The 14,911-nt window shown below is 44.8% G+C and overlaps 1 protein-coding gene across 4 annotated transcripts in view; it reads left to right on the forward strand.

Moving 5' to 3' along the window:
* Nucleotides 1–14,911, forward strand: part of LOC146967037 (sodium channel protein type 5 subunit alpha-like) — a 468,832-nt gene that overhangs the window by 120,208 nt on the left and 333,713 nt on the right. For all 4 annotated transcript variants that reach the window (XM_085763726.1, XM_085763723.1, XM_085763724.1 and 1 more), the window contains one exon: nucleotides 5,198–5,261. In XM_085763726.1, coding sequence (XP_085619852.1) covers nucleotides 5,198–5,261 — 64 coding nt within the window. The remainder of the gene's footprint in view (nucleotides 1–5,197; nucleotides 5,262–14,911) is intronic.

A 14,911-nucleotide genomic window follows, 5' to 3' on the forward strand; every position in this document is an offset into this window, starting at 1 on the left:
TGAAATTAAGCCTACTCTGTCTCTGTATCCTGTAGAGACCATTTTTCCAACTTTCTGCTGCTCAGTAAAATCTTCCCAGATGGGGGTCGCTGGCACACCTGAATAATGAGGCGCAGACCTGTAATGACTTGAGTCAACTGTTTCTGTCTGCTTTGTCCAGGGAGAAAGTGCCTCTGCAATAATGTCATTGCTTCCTGGTTACTTTGAGCTGGTGAACAAAAAGCTCGTCAGACTACAGAAGTTGTTGTTGGCTCCCAGATGCACCGGATAACAAATGAAAAGCTACACTCCCTAAAAAAAGCCAAATAGAAGCTTCAGAGAACCTGCTTTTGTTTGTCCAAGGGGGGAATCTTTGCACATGCATGACCATGATAAAGGAGCAGAAGAGGATGGCTTTATCTTCTTTATAGACTTTGAAATGTTGAAGTGCTTTGTTTAAGTGAAACCTGTTTATTCTCAGCACAGCAGCTTCACTTGTTTCTTTTAGTAAATTAAGTGAAGCACGATAGGAACATAATGCCCATTGCCCACTTTTATATTTTCCACTTGAATGTAGGATAATCTGTTGTAATGGCTGGAGTTAAATATGTGTGGTCTGAATCATGTGTTGAATTAAAGATGAGTATCCTGAATGGTTGTTCCCATAAGGCAAACAGATGAAAATGTCAAGACAGCATTTAAGGTCTGTGTTTCTCTGAAAAGATGCTTCTCAGATGCCGAGATCCAGCTCCCAGATCAGAGGGAACAACTCACAATGAATAAACAAAACAAAAGCATTCTGCTGTTGATGTGTAAAATGACTGTCACAACAACTCCATCAGAGTTAAAGGACAGTTCTCCCCACTATTTCAGTTTTGGCTTTGTTCTTACCTGGCAAACACAGACCATTACCAGGTGGGCTGACAAAGTTTGTGGCTAGCCTACTAAAATGTAATTTGTTAAAATACATTTTTATGAAAATCATCAATGACGAGCCTGTGAAGGTGTCAGGAAGAAAAAACAGGAAAGCTGACATTCGTGTTCGTTTATTCCAAGAGGACAAACAACGACGTTCCGGTCAACTATTTATTAAACTGGATCATCAAAGGAATCAGATACAAGAAACTCACCTGTTCAGGAAATCGCAGTCTGCAAGCAGTTAGCTGCAACCACCATCCCAAGAGAGCGAGAATTCTCTGTCTTCTGCTCAAGACAAAAACGTTACATTAATTTAAATAAAATCGCACTATGTGTGTGTAATTAACTCTTATTGGTCAGAAACAGGTGGGGAGTGGCTGTGGTTTAAACTTAGCCCTCCCTTCGTTGGTGCCTTCTGGCTGGCACATGTTGGTCCCATCTTCCCAGCACACAAACCTCTGGGCCTGAAACACAACAAAGCCCTCCCTACACTGACATAACTTTTCCATCCCAGGTGTCTGAGGGGTCAGGGCAGATAATACAGATCATTAAAGCTCTTCCTCACAATACTTCATTCAGCGGGCCACAGGCCTCTCATCCTCTCCTCCCTTCAGCCTTGGAGATGTTTTGCTTTCACTGTGGCTCTGTGTGCCCTCAGTTTACCTCTGAATGATCAAACAGGTTACTGGTACTCATTGCATTATGAATCAGGCTCAACATAAATCTATATGGTTTGCTTACAAGTTTCAGTTGTCTTTAAACTCAATGGGTTAGTAAAAAACATAAGGCACAACAGGTTAGTTAAAACACAACGCTAAACTCTACTACTACTTAAAGTGAATGCATAAACAGGTACAGTACATAAAGGCAAATGTTTCACACGACACACACAGGATTAACTTGTTTAATTGGGTAAAATGTGTAAGTGCTCAATCTAATAAAGCAATCATCAGTGAGATATATTCAGTGTTGATCAGTAATGTCAAAGTAGAGAATATGTTGAATGTTAGTTCTGATGAGATATGGTTCAGCCTTATTTCATCAGTCAGTGAGACAATGGTGCTCTGTTTTATTTGTTAGCCAGTAAGGCACAATATCAAACTCAGTAAAAGGCAAACATTCAGTGTTAAGACAGTTTTCACCCTAACAAAGGCATAGTGACTCACAGATTCACTTATTCAGTTGGCCCCTCTGTCTCAGTTCAAAAAGATCTCAGTGGATTTGATAAGAGTGTGAATATGAACACAACAATGTAAAGGTGGTGTCTGATGGTGTGGTTGGCCACCTGACCTATACCACTGCCTGTCCAACCGGGCCAAAAACGAGACCAATTTACTGATTAGGCTTATTTTCTAATCGTATGGAATTACTGTAGCCTCTATTAATTCGCTTTTATTTTTTAATCTAAGTGTAGCGCGATTGTGCTTCCTCCTGCCACATGTGATTGACGGGAGTGATGTAGTCATGTTCTGAGCCGACCATTCCTGAACCTTTGGGACAGGTCTGTCTGTGAGTGTGGACTTTCATTACCACCAGCTGTGAGCTCTACAACATAAAGTTGTGAGTAGGAGGTAAAGAAAAATGTTGAGACCATCCATCATTTTGACAGATTGCAATTCACACCCATGGCCGTCTGGCCATGTGCAGTTGTTTACAATGAAGCCTGTGGATAATCAATAAATGGAGCGGTGGATAACGTTATAACGATGTCACTAAGTCACTACGGTGAGAATTAGATTAAAAAAACCTCAGAGCTGGCTGGTGCTGTCGGTAGAAAACGCTGTAGTACCTCCTCTCGGCCTGTGTGGAGCGTGTGTGGCGCTGTAGCGCTGCCACACAGAAACACCAACAAGAGAGAAGAAGACAGAAAGCTTCCCCCCAGTATTCAAACCATTCAAACTCCAGACATTACAAGTGGATTAAATGTTGACTGGGAGTCGTGTCAGTGCAAATATGACAATGATGATGATTTAACGGGCGAGATTCAGCTGCAGTGTCCGAGGGGCCGACAGTAGTCAGCTGTTGTTAAGTTACGTCCATGGACTGTTGCGTTGCTAGGCTAGCGGTGTGTCTCGGTACAGGTAGAGCGGTCGGGTTATGACACCATCGTTTCAGAAAAGATCCGTTCTGGGTGTCAGCTGCTTCAACTGGCCTAAGTGGCCTTTGAGAGACACTGGACCCGAAAATGTCCAACCCAGTGGAAAGACGCTGTTCTTCCAACTTAGGTTTAGTGGCCACACCTGCATACAACTCTTCTAAAGGTAACGTTAAAGCAGAAGTAAGCGATCCGGTCGTTTTCGCTAATGCTGCGTTCGAGGCAGGCTTTTGAAATCGTAAATTACAGCTTCAAGTCACAACTTACGACTTTGTAGCGTTCCAGGCAACCCACTCGTGTTTTTCCGACCTGTTTTACCTGTGAAAGTCACTATAACGGCCACTCGTAACTTCCGACCCGTTAACTCCTACCAGATCAAACTGATACAACTTCACAGGACGGAAAAACACGAGTCTACGAGTTTCCTTGAACGCACCATAACAGTCCTCGTCCCTACGTCGCCACATTCACTGCGTCCCTTGGCTGCACACACAGCCCTGCATGCCATTCTCTCTCCTCATTGGATAAAAACTGTAGGATACGATAAATGTTTTCTCCTGCTCAGAGCAGAGCAGAGTGACCGACAGACCCGTGTTTCGGTCCAAACACTCTATGTAAGTGATTGCTGTCGGAAGATATAACTATTTAAGACTTATATTAACACAAATATATCACTTACTTCTGCTTTAAGCCTTCTTTTAATGTATTTTGCCAGCCGTGGCATTGTTTATAGTTATAACACGTAAAGCTGAGTGAGTTTGTCCTGTCTGAATGTAGGCTATGCTGCATCTGGCTGTGTGTCTGCTAGCTTCAGTTGTTTCAGTTATGCGCAATGGCTGCGTGTATGCGTAAAGAGAGATGAGAGGCATGTGTGTGTGTGTGTGTGTGTGTGTGTGTGAGAGAGAGAGAGAGAGAGAGAGAGAGAGAGAGAGAGATTCACTCACTTACTCATCTATTTATTTTTATTAATATTATTTTATTGTTAAATGCTTGGGCAATATAAGCACTGTCTTGTCATGCCAATAAAGCTATTTAGATTGGAAAAAATGAATTGAGAGAGAGAGAGAGAGATGTGGTGCTCCTTTGGATGTTTTGGTATAGCAACACATGGGTTAGCATGTTGATTGTTGACAGAAAACCGATGTCATCATCACGTTTTTACGTTGTATTCAGATGTTGAGTGGCAGAAAGTGACCCCCGCATTCACTGAATGACCCACGGTTAGATGTGATGCAGACTCTGAGCTTAAAGGGATAGTTCACCCAAAATTCACTCATTAGCCTATCTACTCACCCTCATGTGGACTAAGGGCTGGGAGAAGTTTCAGAGTCCTCTGTGCCTTCTCTGAGTTACAGCGGGGCTCCGTGCAGCACTGCATGTCCCCATATGACGGTTGCGAACGGGGCTCACTTTTCTTCGTCCAAAAAGACACACCAAAAAACATCCAAATACCTCCATAGTGCTCGTCTGTAATGTCCCCCTTGTATTGAAGCCCAGACATGAGAAATTGTTCCAAAAAAAATTAAATAAGTCTATGTTTTAAGCTTGTTTGTAGCGGAAGCTCCCAGTGTCTCAGTTCACTGCTCTTCCTGTGTCTGTGTAAATCTTGCGCGATTTGTATTGACGCCCAGTTCACGGCTCCGCAAATCGCGCGAGATCCGGCAGAGCAACACTGGGAGCTTCCGCTACAAACAAGCTTAAAATATAGACTTTTTTTCTGAACAATTTCTCATGTCGGGGCTTCAATACAAGAGGGACATTACAGACGAGCACTATGGAGGTATTTGGATGTTTTTTTGGTGTGTCTTTTTGGACGAAGAAAAGTGAGCTCCGTTCTCAACCGTCATATGGACATGCAGTGCTGCACGGAGCCCCGCTGTAACTCAGAGAAGCCACGGAGGACTCTGAAACTTCTCCCAGCTCTTAGTCCACATGAGGGGGAGTAGATAATGAGTGAAACTTGAATTTTGGGTGAATTATCCCTTTAATGCTGTGATTTACACCTTCACATGTATCTTAATTTCTGCACTAGATGTAAACGAGTGGTCCCACAGTCCTGAGGGGCAGAAGCAGAATAAGTGGCAATAAGTGAAAACACCTGTGTGGGTGGAGCATGGAGGTGTAGAGGAGCAGACAGGAAGAATCTCCTGAGCTGAAGTTTGGGAGAAACCAAATCTAACATGGAATTTTATCCTGTTTTTCTAGACAACTTCTACAAGGTGGAGGGAGCCAAGGATGCCTTAATCTGTGGGAACAGCAGTGACGCAGGGTGAGTGGTCGTCTCCGGTTCCATTTTCACACAGACCCAATAGCTGAGGATGATGGAGTTAAGGTGGTTGACTGTTTGAGCTGCTTGGGCCAGCTTCTGGTTGATGGGTTAAAGGTTTTGAGCTGCTGTTGTTGAGTATCTGTTGACACTCCATCATTTGGAACATTTAAATAGACATCTGTTTCAGAAATCACCTCCCTGTAGCTGTCTGCCTCTGCCATTTCAGATATCCCCGTTAATAGGTTTTATAAAATAGAAATCCTAAGTGACAAACTGTGTTGCGAGGTCACTGTGACCTTTGACCTATGAGCACAAAAATCTAGTCAGTTTGTCCGGGCCCCTGTTTCCGAAAGCAGGTTTAGTGAAGTTAGTTGGCCCAGAGTTAGAGGTAACTGACTCTGACTCTGAGTTAGTTACCATGGCAACATACTCTGTGAAACTAACCTGCTCGCTAGCACTTTTTCTTCTACTAACCCTGAGTTTCTCCTCTCTATCTGACGCCTGAAGACTAACAGCGGCGGCAGACAGGGCATGTGTACTCCGTCAGGAGGATTATTAGAGGACAAATACATTTGCAAACTAACCGCAAACTGCTAACAATATCTTTGACCGATAGGCCTATTTCACGACTTCCGGGTTTAGGTACTTCCGGTTTCCGTTACAGGGTAAAACTACTTCCGGCCGCGGAAGCGCAATGGCTGAATCCAAAAATAAAAGCTTTTGCTGCGTACCTCAGTGTACAAATTCTAGACAAAATAGCCGTACTTGCATTTCCATGAGTTTCCGAAAGAAAGACCTGAGAAAGAAGTGGGTTTTGGCTACTGATAAAAAAAACAAAACAGCGTAGACCAGCATCATTTCCATGCTGGTTTTTCTAGCAGGGCAGGGTATACGAAGAGATGATGGAAAAGACTTTGTTTAGCTTGCTTTTGAACAGAAAAATATTAAAACTAAACCGTACACTGGTTTACAACCGTTACTGAATTACTGTATATCAATGTCACGCCTGGGATCCACTGGCGTTCGTTTCGTCCGCCGCGACGCGGCTGCCAGTTCATTTTCTATGGGACGCGTCAAACCGTTAATGACGCGCCCGCAAAGCATTCTGGGTAAGCGGCGCGTCCGTTCGAGCAGTTGCGGCGCGTCCAAAAGTTGACCGGAGCTCAACTTTATGCAAATGAACGCGTCCGACGCAGGGTCACTGTCCAATGGGGAGCGAGATAGAGAACAGCTCGGGGGGGCGGGGGTCTGTTTGTCCACTGTCCGTTAACTCGCCGGTCTGTGTTCCCGCCTACCGAAGCGTCCGTTTTTTTGGAGGCGTCGCGTCCGGCAAGAAATCGCATTGACGCCAGTGGATCCTAGGCGTCAGTTCTCCAACAAAATCTTCTTGCTTCAAGGTTTTATCTGTCACTGTCCAAATGGAAGATTAGCGGCTAATCATTAGCCTACTGTAATAATGCCATACATAAAACATATTAAGCGGCAATATGTATTTAATCATCAAAGATGTTCACTCAAACCCACATTATTTGAAACAACCTTCAAACCACACACAGCCAGTACCACTACTAAGCATAAAGTCCGTTAGCTTAATGCTAGCTAAGCATAACGTCCGCTAGCTTAATGCTAACGACGGGCTAACAAATTAGCATCGCTATCGCTGTTCAGCAGCAACTGACAGTGATAGCAGTAAAGCTGCTAAAAGTTTTAATATTCTTTAATGCGAGAACATCGCCGTTAAATCCCCTGCCTGTTCTCAGTTTATCCAGATATTGCCTGTTAGGAAATGTGCTTGTTTTGGGAGAAATGCAAAGGGAGCAGCGACCGGGGGCTAGTAGCATATGCTCGTAGGCTACATCCAGGTAACTTTATCCACAGGTTTTTAGAGGTTTACCGCTGACTGGTTAAACTTTTTTTAGGAGATTAATGTTAGTCTCACTGATGAAATCTTTTGTGGCGGTCGTATTAGTTTGTTTGAATGAAAAGTGTTGCCACTCTGTCAGTCGCTCTAGCCGCAGCTGACCGGACCGGATGTAGATTTACCCTGTATGACGTCACTTCAGAATCTTGTGAAATAGGCCTATTACTATCGTTTTTTTTGTTGTTGTTATTATTATTATTTTAACACACGTGCAGACTTGCCTTCAGTCATACTTCACAGCAAAAACTTACACGGGAGGACTTACAGTACAGTTACGCAGTGTGGTCCCATGAAGGAAGATCAGAGGAGAGGACAAACGTATTGGACATAGATACGGTATGCATCACCAGTGAAAATGGCGCTGCTAAAAAAAAAAAAAAAAAAGGAGGTGGGTCTCTGTGCTCCACAGCGGTCAGAGCAGCCTCTGCTGTGATGTAGCTGCTATTGCTGCTCAGCTGTAGCACCGTGTGTGTTTTATGACGGCAGAAAAAAACAAAAACAACTACATCGATCATCCTCCGGGGGCATAAGCCGAGTCACAGACACTCAATAGAGCGTTTGAGCCAAGTTTGTCCGCTTATGCGTACCGTATTCAAAGATGGTGATGCAACATGGCAACTTCCGGTGGGTGCACCTACCACCTATGGCAAGGCAAGGCAATTTTATTTGTATAGCCCGTTTTTACAAACAGTTTGTCTCAAAGGGCTTTACATGGCATCGTAACAACATCCTCTGTCCTTAGACCCTCACATCCACTGAGGAAAAACTCCATGGAAAACCCTTTTAACAGGGAAAACCAGGAGAAAGCTCAGGGTGAGCTCAGGACGGACAGACAGGACATAGATGTTGTTACAGACAAGAGAACAGTTTATAACAGAGAATGTGGGAAACATGTAAATGTTAACAACAGCTGAAGGAGGAAGCTTTCGGTAGGCAAGGGAGACAGGGAGAGCAGGCCAGCTTAAAGGAATAGTTCACTCAAAATTGAAATTTCACTCATTATCTACTCACCCTCATGTGGACTAAGGGCTGGGAGAAGTTTCAGAGTCCTCCGTGGCTTCTCTGAGTTACAGGGGGTCTCGGCGTAGCAGTGCATGTCCATATAATGGTTGCAAATGGATACCTACCAACTGTCTTCGTAACAAAAAGACACACCAAAAAACATCCAAATACCTCCATGCTGCTCATATGTAATGTCCGTCTTGTATTGAAGCCCCGAAATGCGAAATTGTTCCGAAAAAAATTAAATAAGTCTATATTTCAAGCTTGTTTGCAGCGGAAGCTCCTCTTCCTGGTCGAATACCAGAGTTTTCTGTGCAAAGCGCCAGTCAAGTACGTTTAATGGTCCCATGAAAAACAATGAAAACCGGACATTTTCATGAATTTATAAAACCCTCCCGGACGCCCCGTACAGGACGTAAAAAGTGGACATGTCCGGGTAAAAGAGGACGTTTGGTCACCCTAGAGGAAATATCATTGACAGGCAAACAAATGAATCCATTAGAGGAATAAAATATGTAATTTCCTCACTTGATGCTTTCTTCAGAGCTTTGTCCATTAGTAAATCAGCTCGAAGCTCACCGTAAGCCATTGTTTAGTATACTTGTGTGAGGAGGGGAACAGTTTAAAGATAAATATCTGTGAGCAGTTTGTCTTCTGAGGTTGGGATTAGTTCAGGGCTGAGAAATACATGTGTGAAAAGGCTTTGATGTGTCAGGAGGGAAGAGGCAAAGACATCACTGTCTCTTTATGTTGATGTCACTCATCAGGCATGGCGGCTTGTCACTTCTATTTCACTCAGTTTTTGGTCTGTGGTAGTTTTATGTGCTGGTGTTTTGCTAAATTTCCCATCATCCACTGTCTTGATATAGCACCATCAGATATGTCCCCCACTTGTGTGAAGGGTAATGGGCTCTTATAAAAAACAAAAAAACATTTCATCTAAAACAACACTTGATGTCCTTCTCCCGACTGTAGTTGAAGCCTGTGGATGTTTTCTGGTTGAGCTTCCCACAGCATAATGAAGCTGCATGTGTGTGATGGCCTGTGTGAGTCTTGCTGCTGGTAGCATGTTTTGCAGTGCTGTGTGACATATCTGTGCTGACTGTCCACTGTGCTGAGAGCAGGAGGCTGACATACACTCTGAGTGACACAGCTATGACAATACCCTGTCTGTAAAAACACACTGTCATCCGCCTCACAGCAGCACAGCCTCTGGGAAGACGAGCTTGTCTGAAGCTAGCCATGCCACAAGAAATCTATCTGCAGATACTGTATGTAGCTAACAGGGAGCTAACTGATGATCCAATGAGGAAGAAAAGGAAGGAGAGGAAGTTCAGGAGAGGTGAAGCAGAAAGAAAAGGGCCAGAAGAAACACAGAGGGAAAGGACACAGTGGATGGATGTAGGGGTATCAGAGGAGACAGGGGAAGAAGACGGGAGAGGAAAAAGGAGGACGGGAAGAGGGAACAGGAAATAACAGTGAGATGGGAAAGAAGGGAGAAAGATGGGATATCCCAGATAAGTGGAACAGAAAGAGAAGAACACAAAAGTGAAATAGGGCAGAGAAAGGAGGAGAGAAAGCCCCTCCACCTGAGAGAGGATGGATCAGGTTTCAGACATATGGAGATTGTAGAAGATTTCACAAGGACGAGAGAGAGAAAGGGGAGAGCGAGCGAGCGAGCACTGATGACAGTGATGATGATGATGATGATGATGATGATGATCACAGTGTTGTTTGCTTCCTCCGCTCACGCATGGTGCTGATTTGTCCAGCCTGGGGGCAAAGGTCATTGAGCTAACCCACTCTGACATACACACTGACACACTGTGACCTATACAACCAGCTGCAGCATACACAACACACACAATCACAGGCACTTTATTGTCCAAGTCCACTACAGCGCTTCGGGAACATTTGATCCAAGGTCAGTAGAAACTCTTAGCCTGGGTTTACCCATGCTGCTTTGTGCTCTGCAAGTCAGCCTGGAAACCATGGACCCAATTTTTCTCTCAATGAGGGAGCCAATCACAGAACGGGGAGGGGGCAGCAAGACGATGATGACACACCAAAGCGACTTTGTTGATAGCTTGTCGATCCAACATGGCGGCAGACACTTTACCTTTTGGTGCAGCGTTAGAAAGTGTTTTTAAGTAGTTTAGACCGACAGTTTATTTTGAAAAATGAACGGGGGGTTCCCAGACTGAATCTCAACAGCTCGGGTGCTGGAGCGCACTGTCGTCGCTTGCTTTTTTTTTTTTTTTGCTCTTTTAATTGCGAGTGATTTGAGGATATCTATGAGGAAAAATAGCACTGTAGCCTATGGACAATTGTTTTAGCAGTTTTATTAAAATAAAAATTGTGTTACTTTACTGTCCGATTTACGCGGCAGGCAGTTTCCTCTCTTAATTACTCTTAATTGTAAGTGATCAGGACGGCTCTCTTCCGCTGCTCCGCTCTCTCCCCACACATGCCGCTTGTCGCTCCGCGTTCCGCACCTTCTACCTTCTTTTTTTTTAATGATAACGTTTAGTAGTCTATAATGTTGATTTTAAAATTGATCAATAAATATTTCATATTGAAAAGTCTCGCGCATTGATCTGATCAGCCTCTGTTCTCGTCAGGTCACGCGTGACGTGACGTGTCATGCGTAGCAAGCTGGTAGCAAGGTGCAGATCGGTGACAACATGCAGTTAAGCTCGCAAAGATGCCAGGAAAATGCGTCTTCAACAATATTTGAAGAGCTCTTTTCCAAAACGCGATAAACGCCAAATTTAAAAAAAATGAGTTTGTCACGCCATTTTGCTGTGTACTGAGCCTATTACACTGCTCCATCAACGTATCACGTCAAATCGCTACATTTCCCTGTTTAAAAGGCACCGCAAGATGCAGTTCTCCTCCAAACCGCGATAAGCGCCAAGTCTATTTTTAGCCAAAACGCGACATCTCCTCCCTCTCCTCAGAATTCTATGAGCAGCTCCATGCAGTCCAACATGGCGGTGCTCTGAACCCAGGTCTGTTTTCAGTCATTCATTCAGTAGTTTCTGGGTTCTGTGTTAATTACTGTATCTGTTTATGTGGTGGACACTGTGCCGTTAAGTAGCCTATACCCCCACAGCCCCCGCATACCGTAGCCCCCCCCCCCGTAACGCCGCGTGTCCTCCGTATCAACGATCGATTTTTTTTTTTTTTTTACAGCAAAGACGTAGTTTTGTTTACAGCAACATGTGCTCACATCATTATAGCGTCTGTATTTTGACTATTAAAACTTCCATAGTCCATAGTTCTCTTTGTTTAACATGTAAAGAGACAGACATCATTACCGCCCCCCTCCCTCCCCTCGACGTGCGTGCGCGCACACACACACACACACACACACACACACACACACAGAGAGAGAGAGAGAGAGACAAGCAGCACCTCAGTGATGTTCTCATGTCATGTTGGTTGGTTTTTCAAGACAGAAACCATCAATTTTTGTTTTTTTAAATGTGGATTTATAGCGTTTTGAGAAAAAATAAAATAAACTTTGAGTTTTTAATCAACAATATTGTTGTTTGATTTAATAATCATTGTTCAACATGTCCAGACTGAGCCAACAATCATTTTAACAGGATAAATTGAATATTAACAAAATGGGTGGGTCTAGGTAAAAAATGTAATTTTCTGGAAAACTATTAAAATGGATTTATAGCGTTTTGGAAAAGAACTCTTCATTTGGCTGCATAAAGAGATTTATAAATCATGGCTGGTGTCATGTGCAGGAAGACCTTTGATATCTCTAATATTTCTATTTAACCAGGCGAGCAAATTAAGAACAAAATTCTTATTTTCAAGTGCAGCCTGAAGGGGAAGGGGGAGGGAGCATTGTCTAGCCATGCAAAGGAAGCAAAGCACCATGCTGCTGTGGCTGCCCGCGAAGCTAGTGCCAAGTGCTAACTTCAGAAGTTTTATGGGCGCTAAAGGTAGCTAATGCTCACTTTTCATACAAGTCATGTGAAGATATAAGCCAGCTTTTCCAAGCTATTTTTCCAGATAGCCAAATAGCAATGAAATTTGCTTGTGGCGAACGCAAATGTGCATATCTGTGTACATTTGGACTGGCACCCTACTTTAAAGGACTCACTTTACGTTGAGTGTCCTCGCAAAGATATGTCATGTTATTTGATGAAAGCCTGAATCACTACTTGCAGTCTAAACAGGTAGACATGCATGTGAGGACATGGGACGGGCCCGAGGTGAAAACGACGTACATCAGCTCGGAGTTTCTGGGTCATGCAACAGCTATAAACATTGTTGAGAAACTGAACAACTTGCTTTCAGAGATCGGAGCTCAGAATCTGGTCCAGATCTCTATGGACGGGCCGAACGTAAATTGGAAAGTGTTCGAAATGGGGGGCGACCGCCATTCCGAAGGACCGCCATTCCGACGGTCTGCCAGTCCGAAAATTCCCGAAGGTCCGTCATTTCGAACTTCCCGAGGGGCCGCCGTTCCGAATGTGTTTTATTTTGAAAATTGACCGGATTCTCTCGTGGTTTGACTTCCTGCCCGGCTTGACACAACGCGCCGCGGGGACAGCGCCCGACCGGCCCCTCCCCCTTCCCCTCCCCCTCCGCCTCCAAAGTTTCACCCAGGTGCGAGTCTGATGCATTACATCCATGGTCTGATGCAGCCGCGGCACTCCTGCTGAAAATAAATGTCCTTGCTCTGTGCTTTGGTTAGGTTTAGGCAATGTAGAAAGGAGTTGGTTAAGTTTAGTAAAAAGGTTAGGTAGGGGCCAATAAAATCTCAGTTAATATGTATCTCCCCCGGGAGTCGAACCCTGATCCACCGCGTCAAAATCAGATGCTCTGACCACTACGCTACCACCGTAACAACGTTTGTTTACTCCGTGCCTTAAACCATTCAAGATTTTTTCAGGTTCGGAATGGCACCCTTTCTTTCAGGTTCGTAATGGCACCCTTTTCCCATAAATAATTAAGGGTCGGCATTCCGACAAATTAAAGTAAACGTTCGGAGTGGCGGCCCTTCGGAATGGCACCCTGGAACCGTTCGAAATACTCCAGAAGCAAGTGGAGACTTGATGCGGGAAAGACGCTCATCAACATCGGCGCGTGCGGTTTGTACATAGTGCACAATGCATTCAGAGATGGATGTAAATCCACCGGATGGGAAGTTGAACACGGACTTTCAAGTTGATACTGGCTGTTTCATGATAGCCCAGCCCGACACAAGGATTTTGTGAAAGCAACTGGATGTAACACAGCCATGCTTAAATTTTGAAAACACCGGTGGGTGGAGAATGCCAACGTTTCAGAGAGAGGATTGCGGCTCTGGCCCCATGTCAAAAACTACAACAAAAAAAAAAGGGCCACCATTCCGAATCTGAAAAAAGGTGTGCCATTTCGAAAAGTTGGTTAAATATGCTGTCGTAAAGCCAATTAATTGATTGCTGCGGTAGTCCAGTGGGGAGAGCAGCACGAATCCAGGAAGGGGTTCACATTCATAGTTTTTTGTCTTGTATTAGCCCACTGTACATTATTAGCCGGCCCATGTTAACCGATTGTGTTGTTCACACAAACCAGACACGCCGCTGGCTCGCGCCCTGCACCGATTGTTTCATCTGGTGTATTTTCCGCGAGCGATCGTCAAGCCGGGCAGGAAGTCAAACAAAGACACACGAGAGAATCCAGTCCCTGACCCTTCAAAATAAAACATTGCGATTGACACCTTCGGAATAGCGGCCCCTTCGGAAATTTTCGGAATGGCGGTCGCCCCCCGCCACACATTGGTCTATGTATGGAAAACACTGGAAAAATCTGTTTGTGGCGGAAATAATTGATTGGTGGCGCACCACCACAGATAAATGAATGTATGAGAAACACTGTCAGTATCACAGTGATCCAACCATAGCTGTTTGTACTAGAGGTGTGAACGTGTACGAAAATATGTACACGTGTACACTGTGCATTTTTTTTCGTGTACACGCTTCAGGACCGCTATAAGTTGCTATAGCCTTATTTTTGTTTAGTCTGATATGCGCAGCCGGTGGAAGCACTGACACTGCAGCCACCCGACGGCGGATTCGTCCCGCCCCCCTCCCCCCCGACACGCACCGCACCGTAACTGGAGAGATCAGCCCGGTGAGCGTTCAGAGTCGAACACCGTACCCCCCCCCCCCCGGGTCTCGGCGTCTCGCTGACCTTCGCGGTCCTGGCCCGGACAGGTAGGAGACCAAGACCCCCTGTCATGTCGGTCCTCCACCCTTCCTGATCCGCCGCATGTTGCAAGAGCCCCGCGGAGCCCAGTCTCTCCCTCCTCTCCCACACTTCAGCACCTGTCCGCGGCTACAGCTTGGCTCGCTCCACCGTCCTTTATTTTTTAAGTATAATTAATAATAATGCACCATATTGCCTAACTATACACGCATATGAGTGATCAGAACAGTAAATTGTTTACGCTACTTTTAAAAGGAGTAAAGTCATTTAAAACGAGGAGCGAGCCGAGCCGAGCCGACACGGTGCAGCCCAGGAGAGGTGCTGAAGTGGGGATGAGAGGAGTGGACAGACTGGGCAGGAGCAACCAGCCCAGAGGCGTCTCAGTCCTCGGCCGTCTTCAATGTCTCGAGACACCCCTTTCAATCCGTTTAAGGTTATTTGTTTGTGTTTAGGGAGGCTATATTTGCATAGAATATTTTTTGGCAACCAGAAAAGCAATGTTTGACCCGGC

Source organism: Trachurus japonicus, chromosome 20 (genome assembly GCF_045865225.1).
Source record: "Trachurus japonicus isolate A0001 chromosome 20, Traja_1.0".
NCBI classification, from domain to species: Eukaryota; Metazoa; Chordata; class Actinopteri; order Carangiformes; family Carangidae; genus Trachurus; species Trachurus japonicus.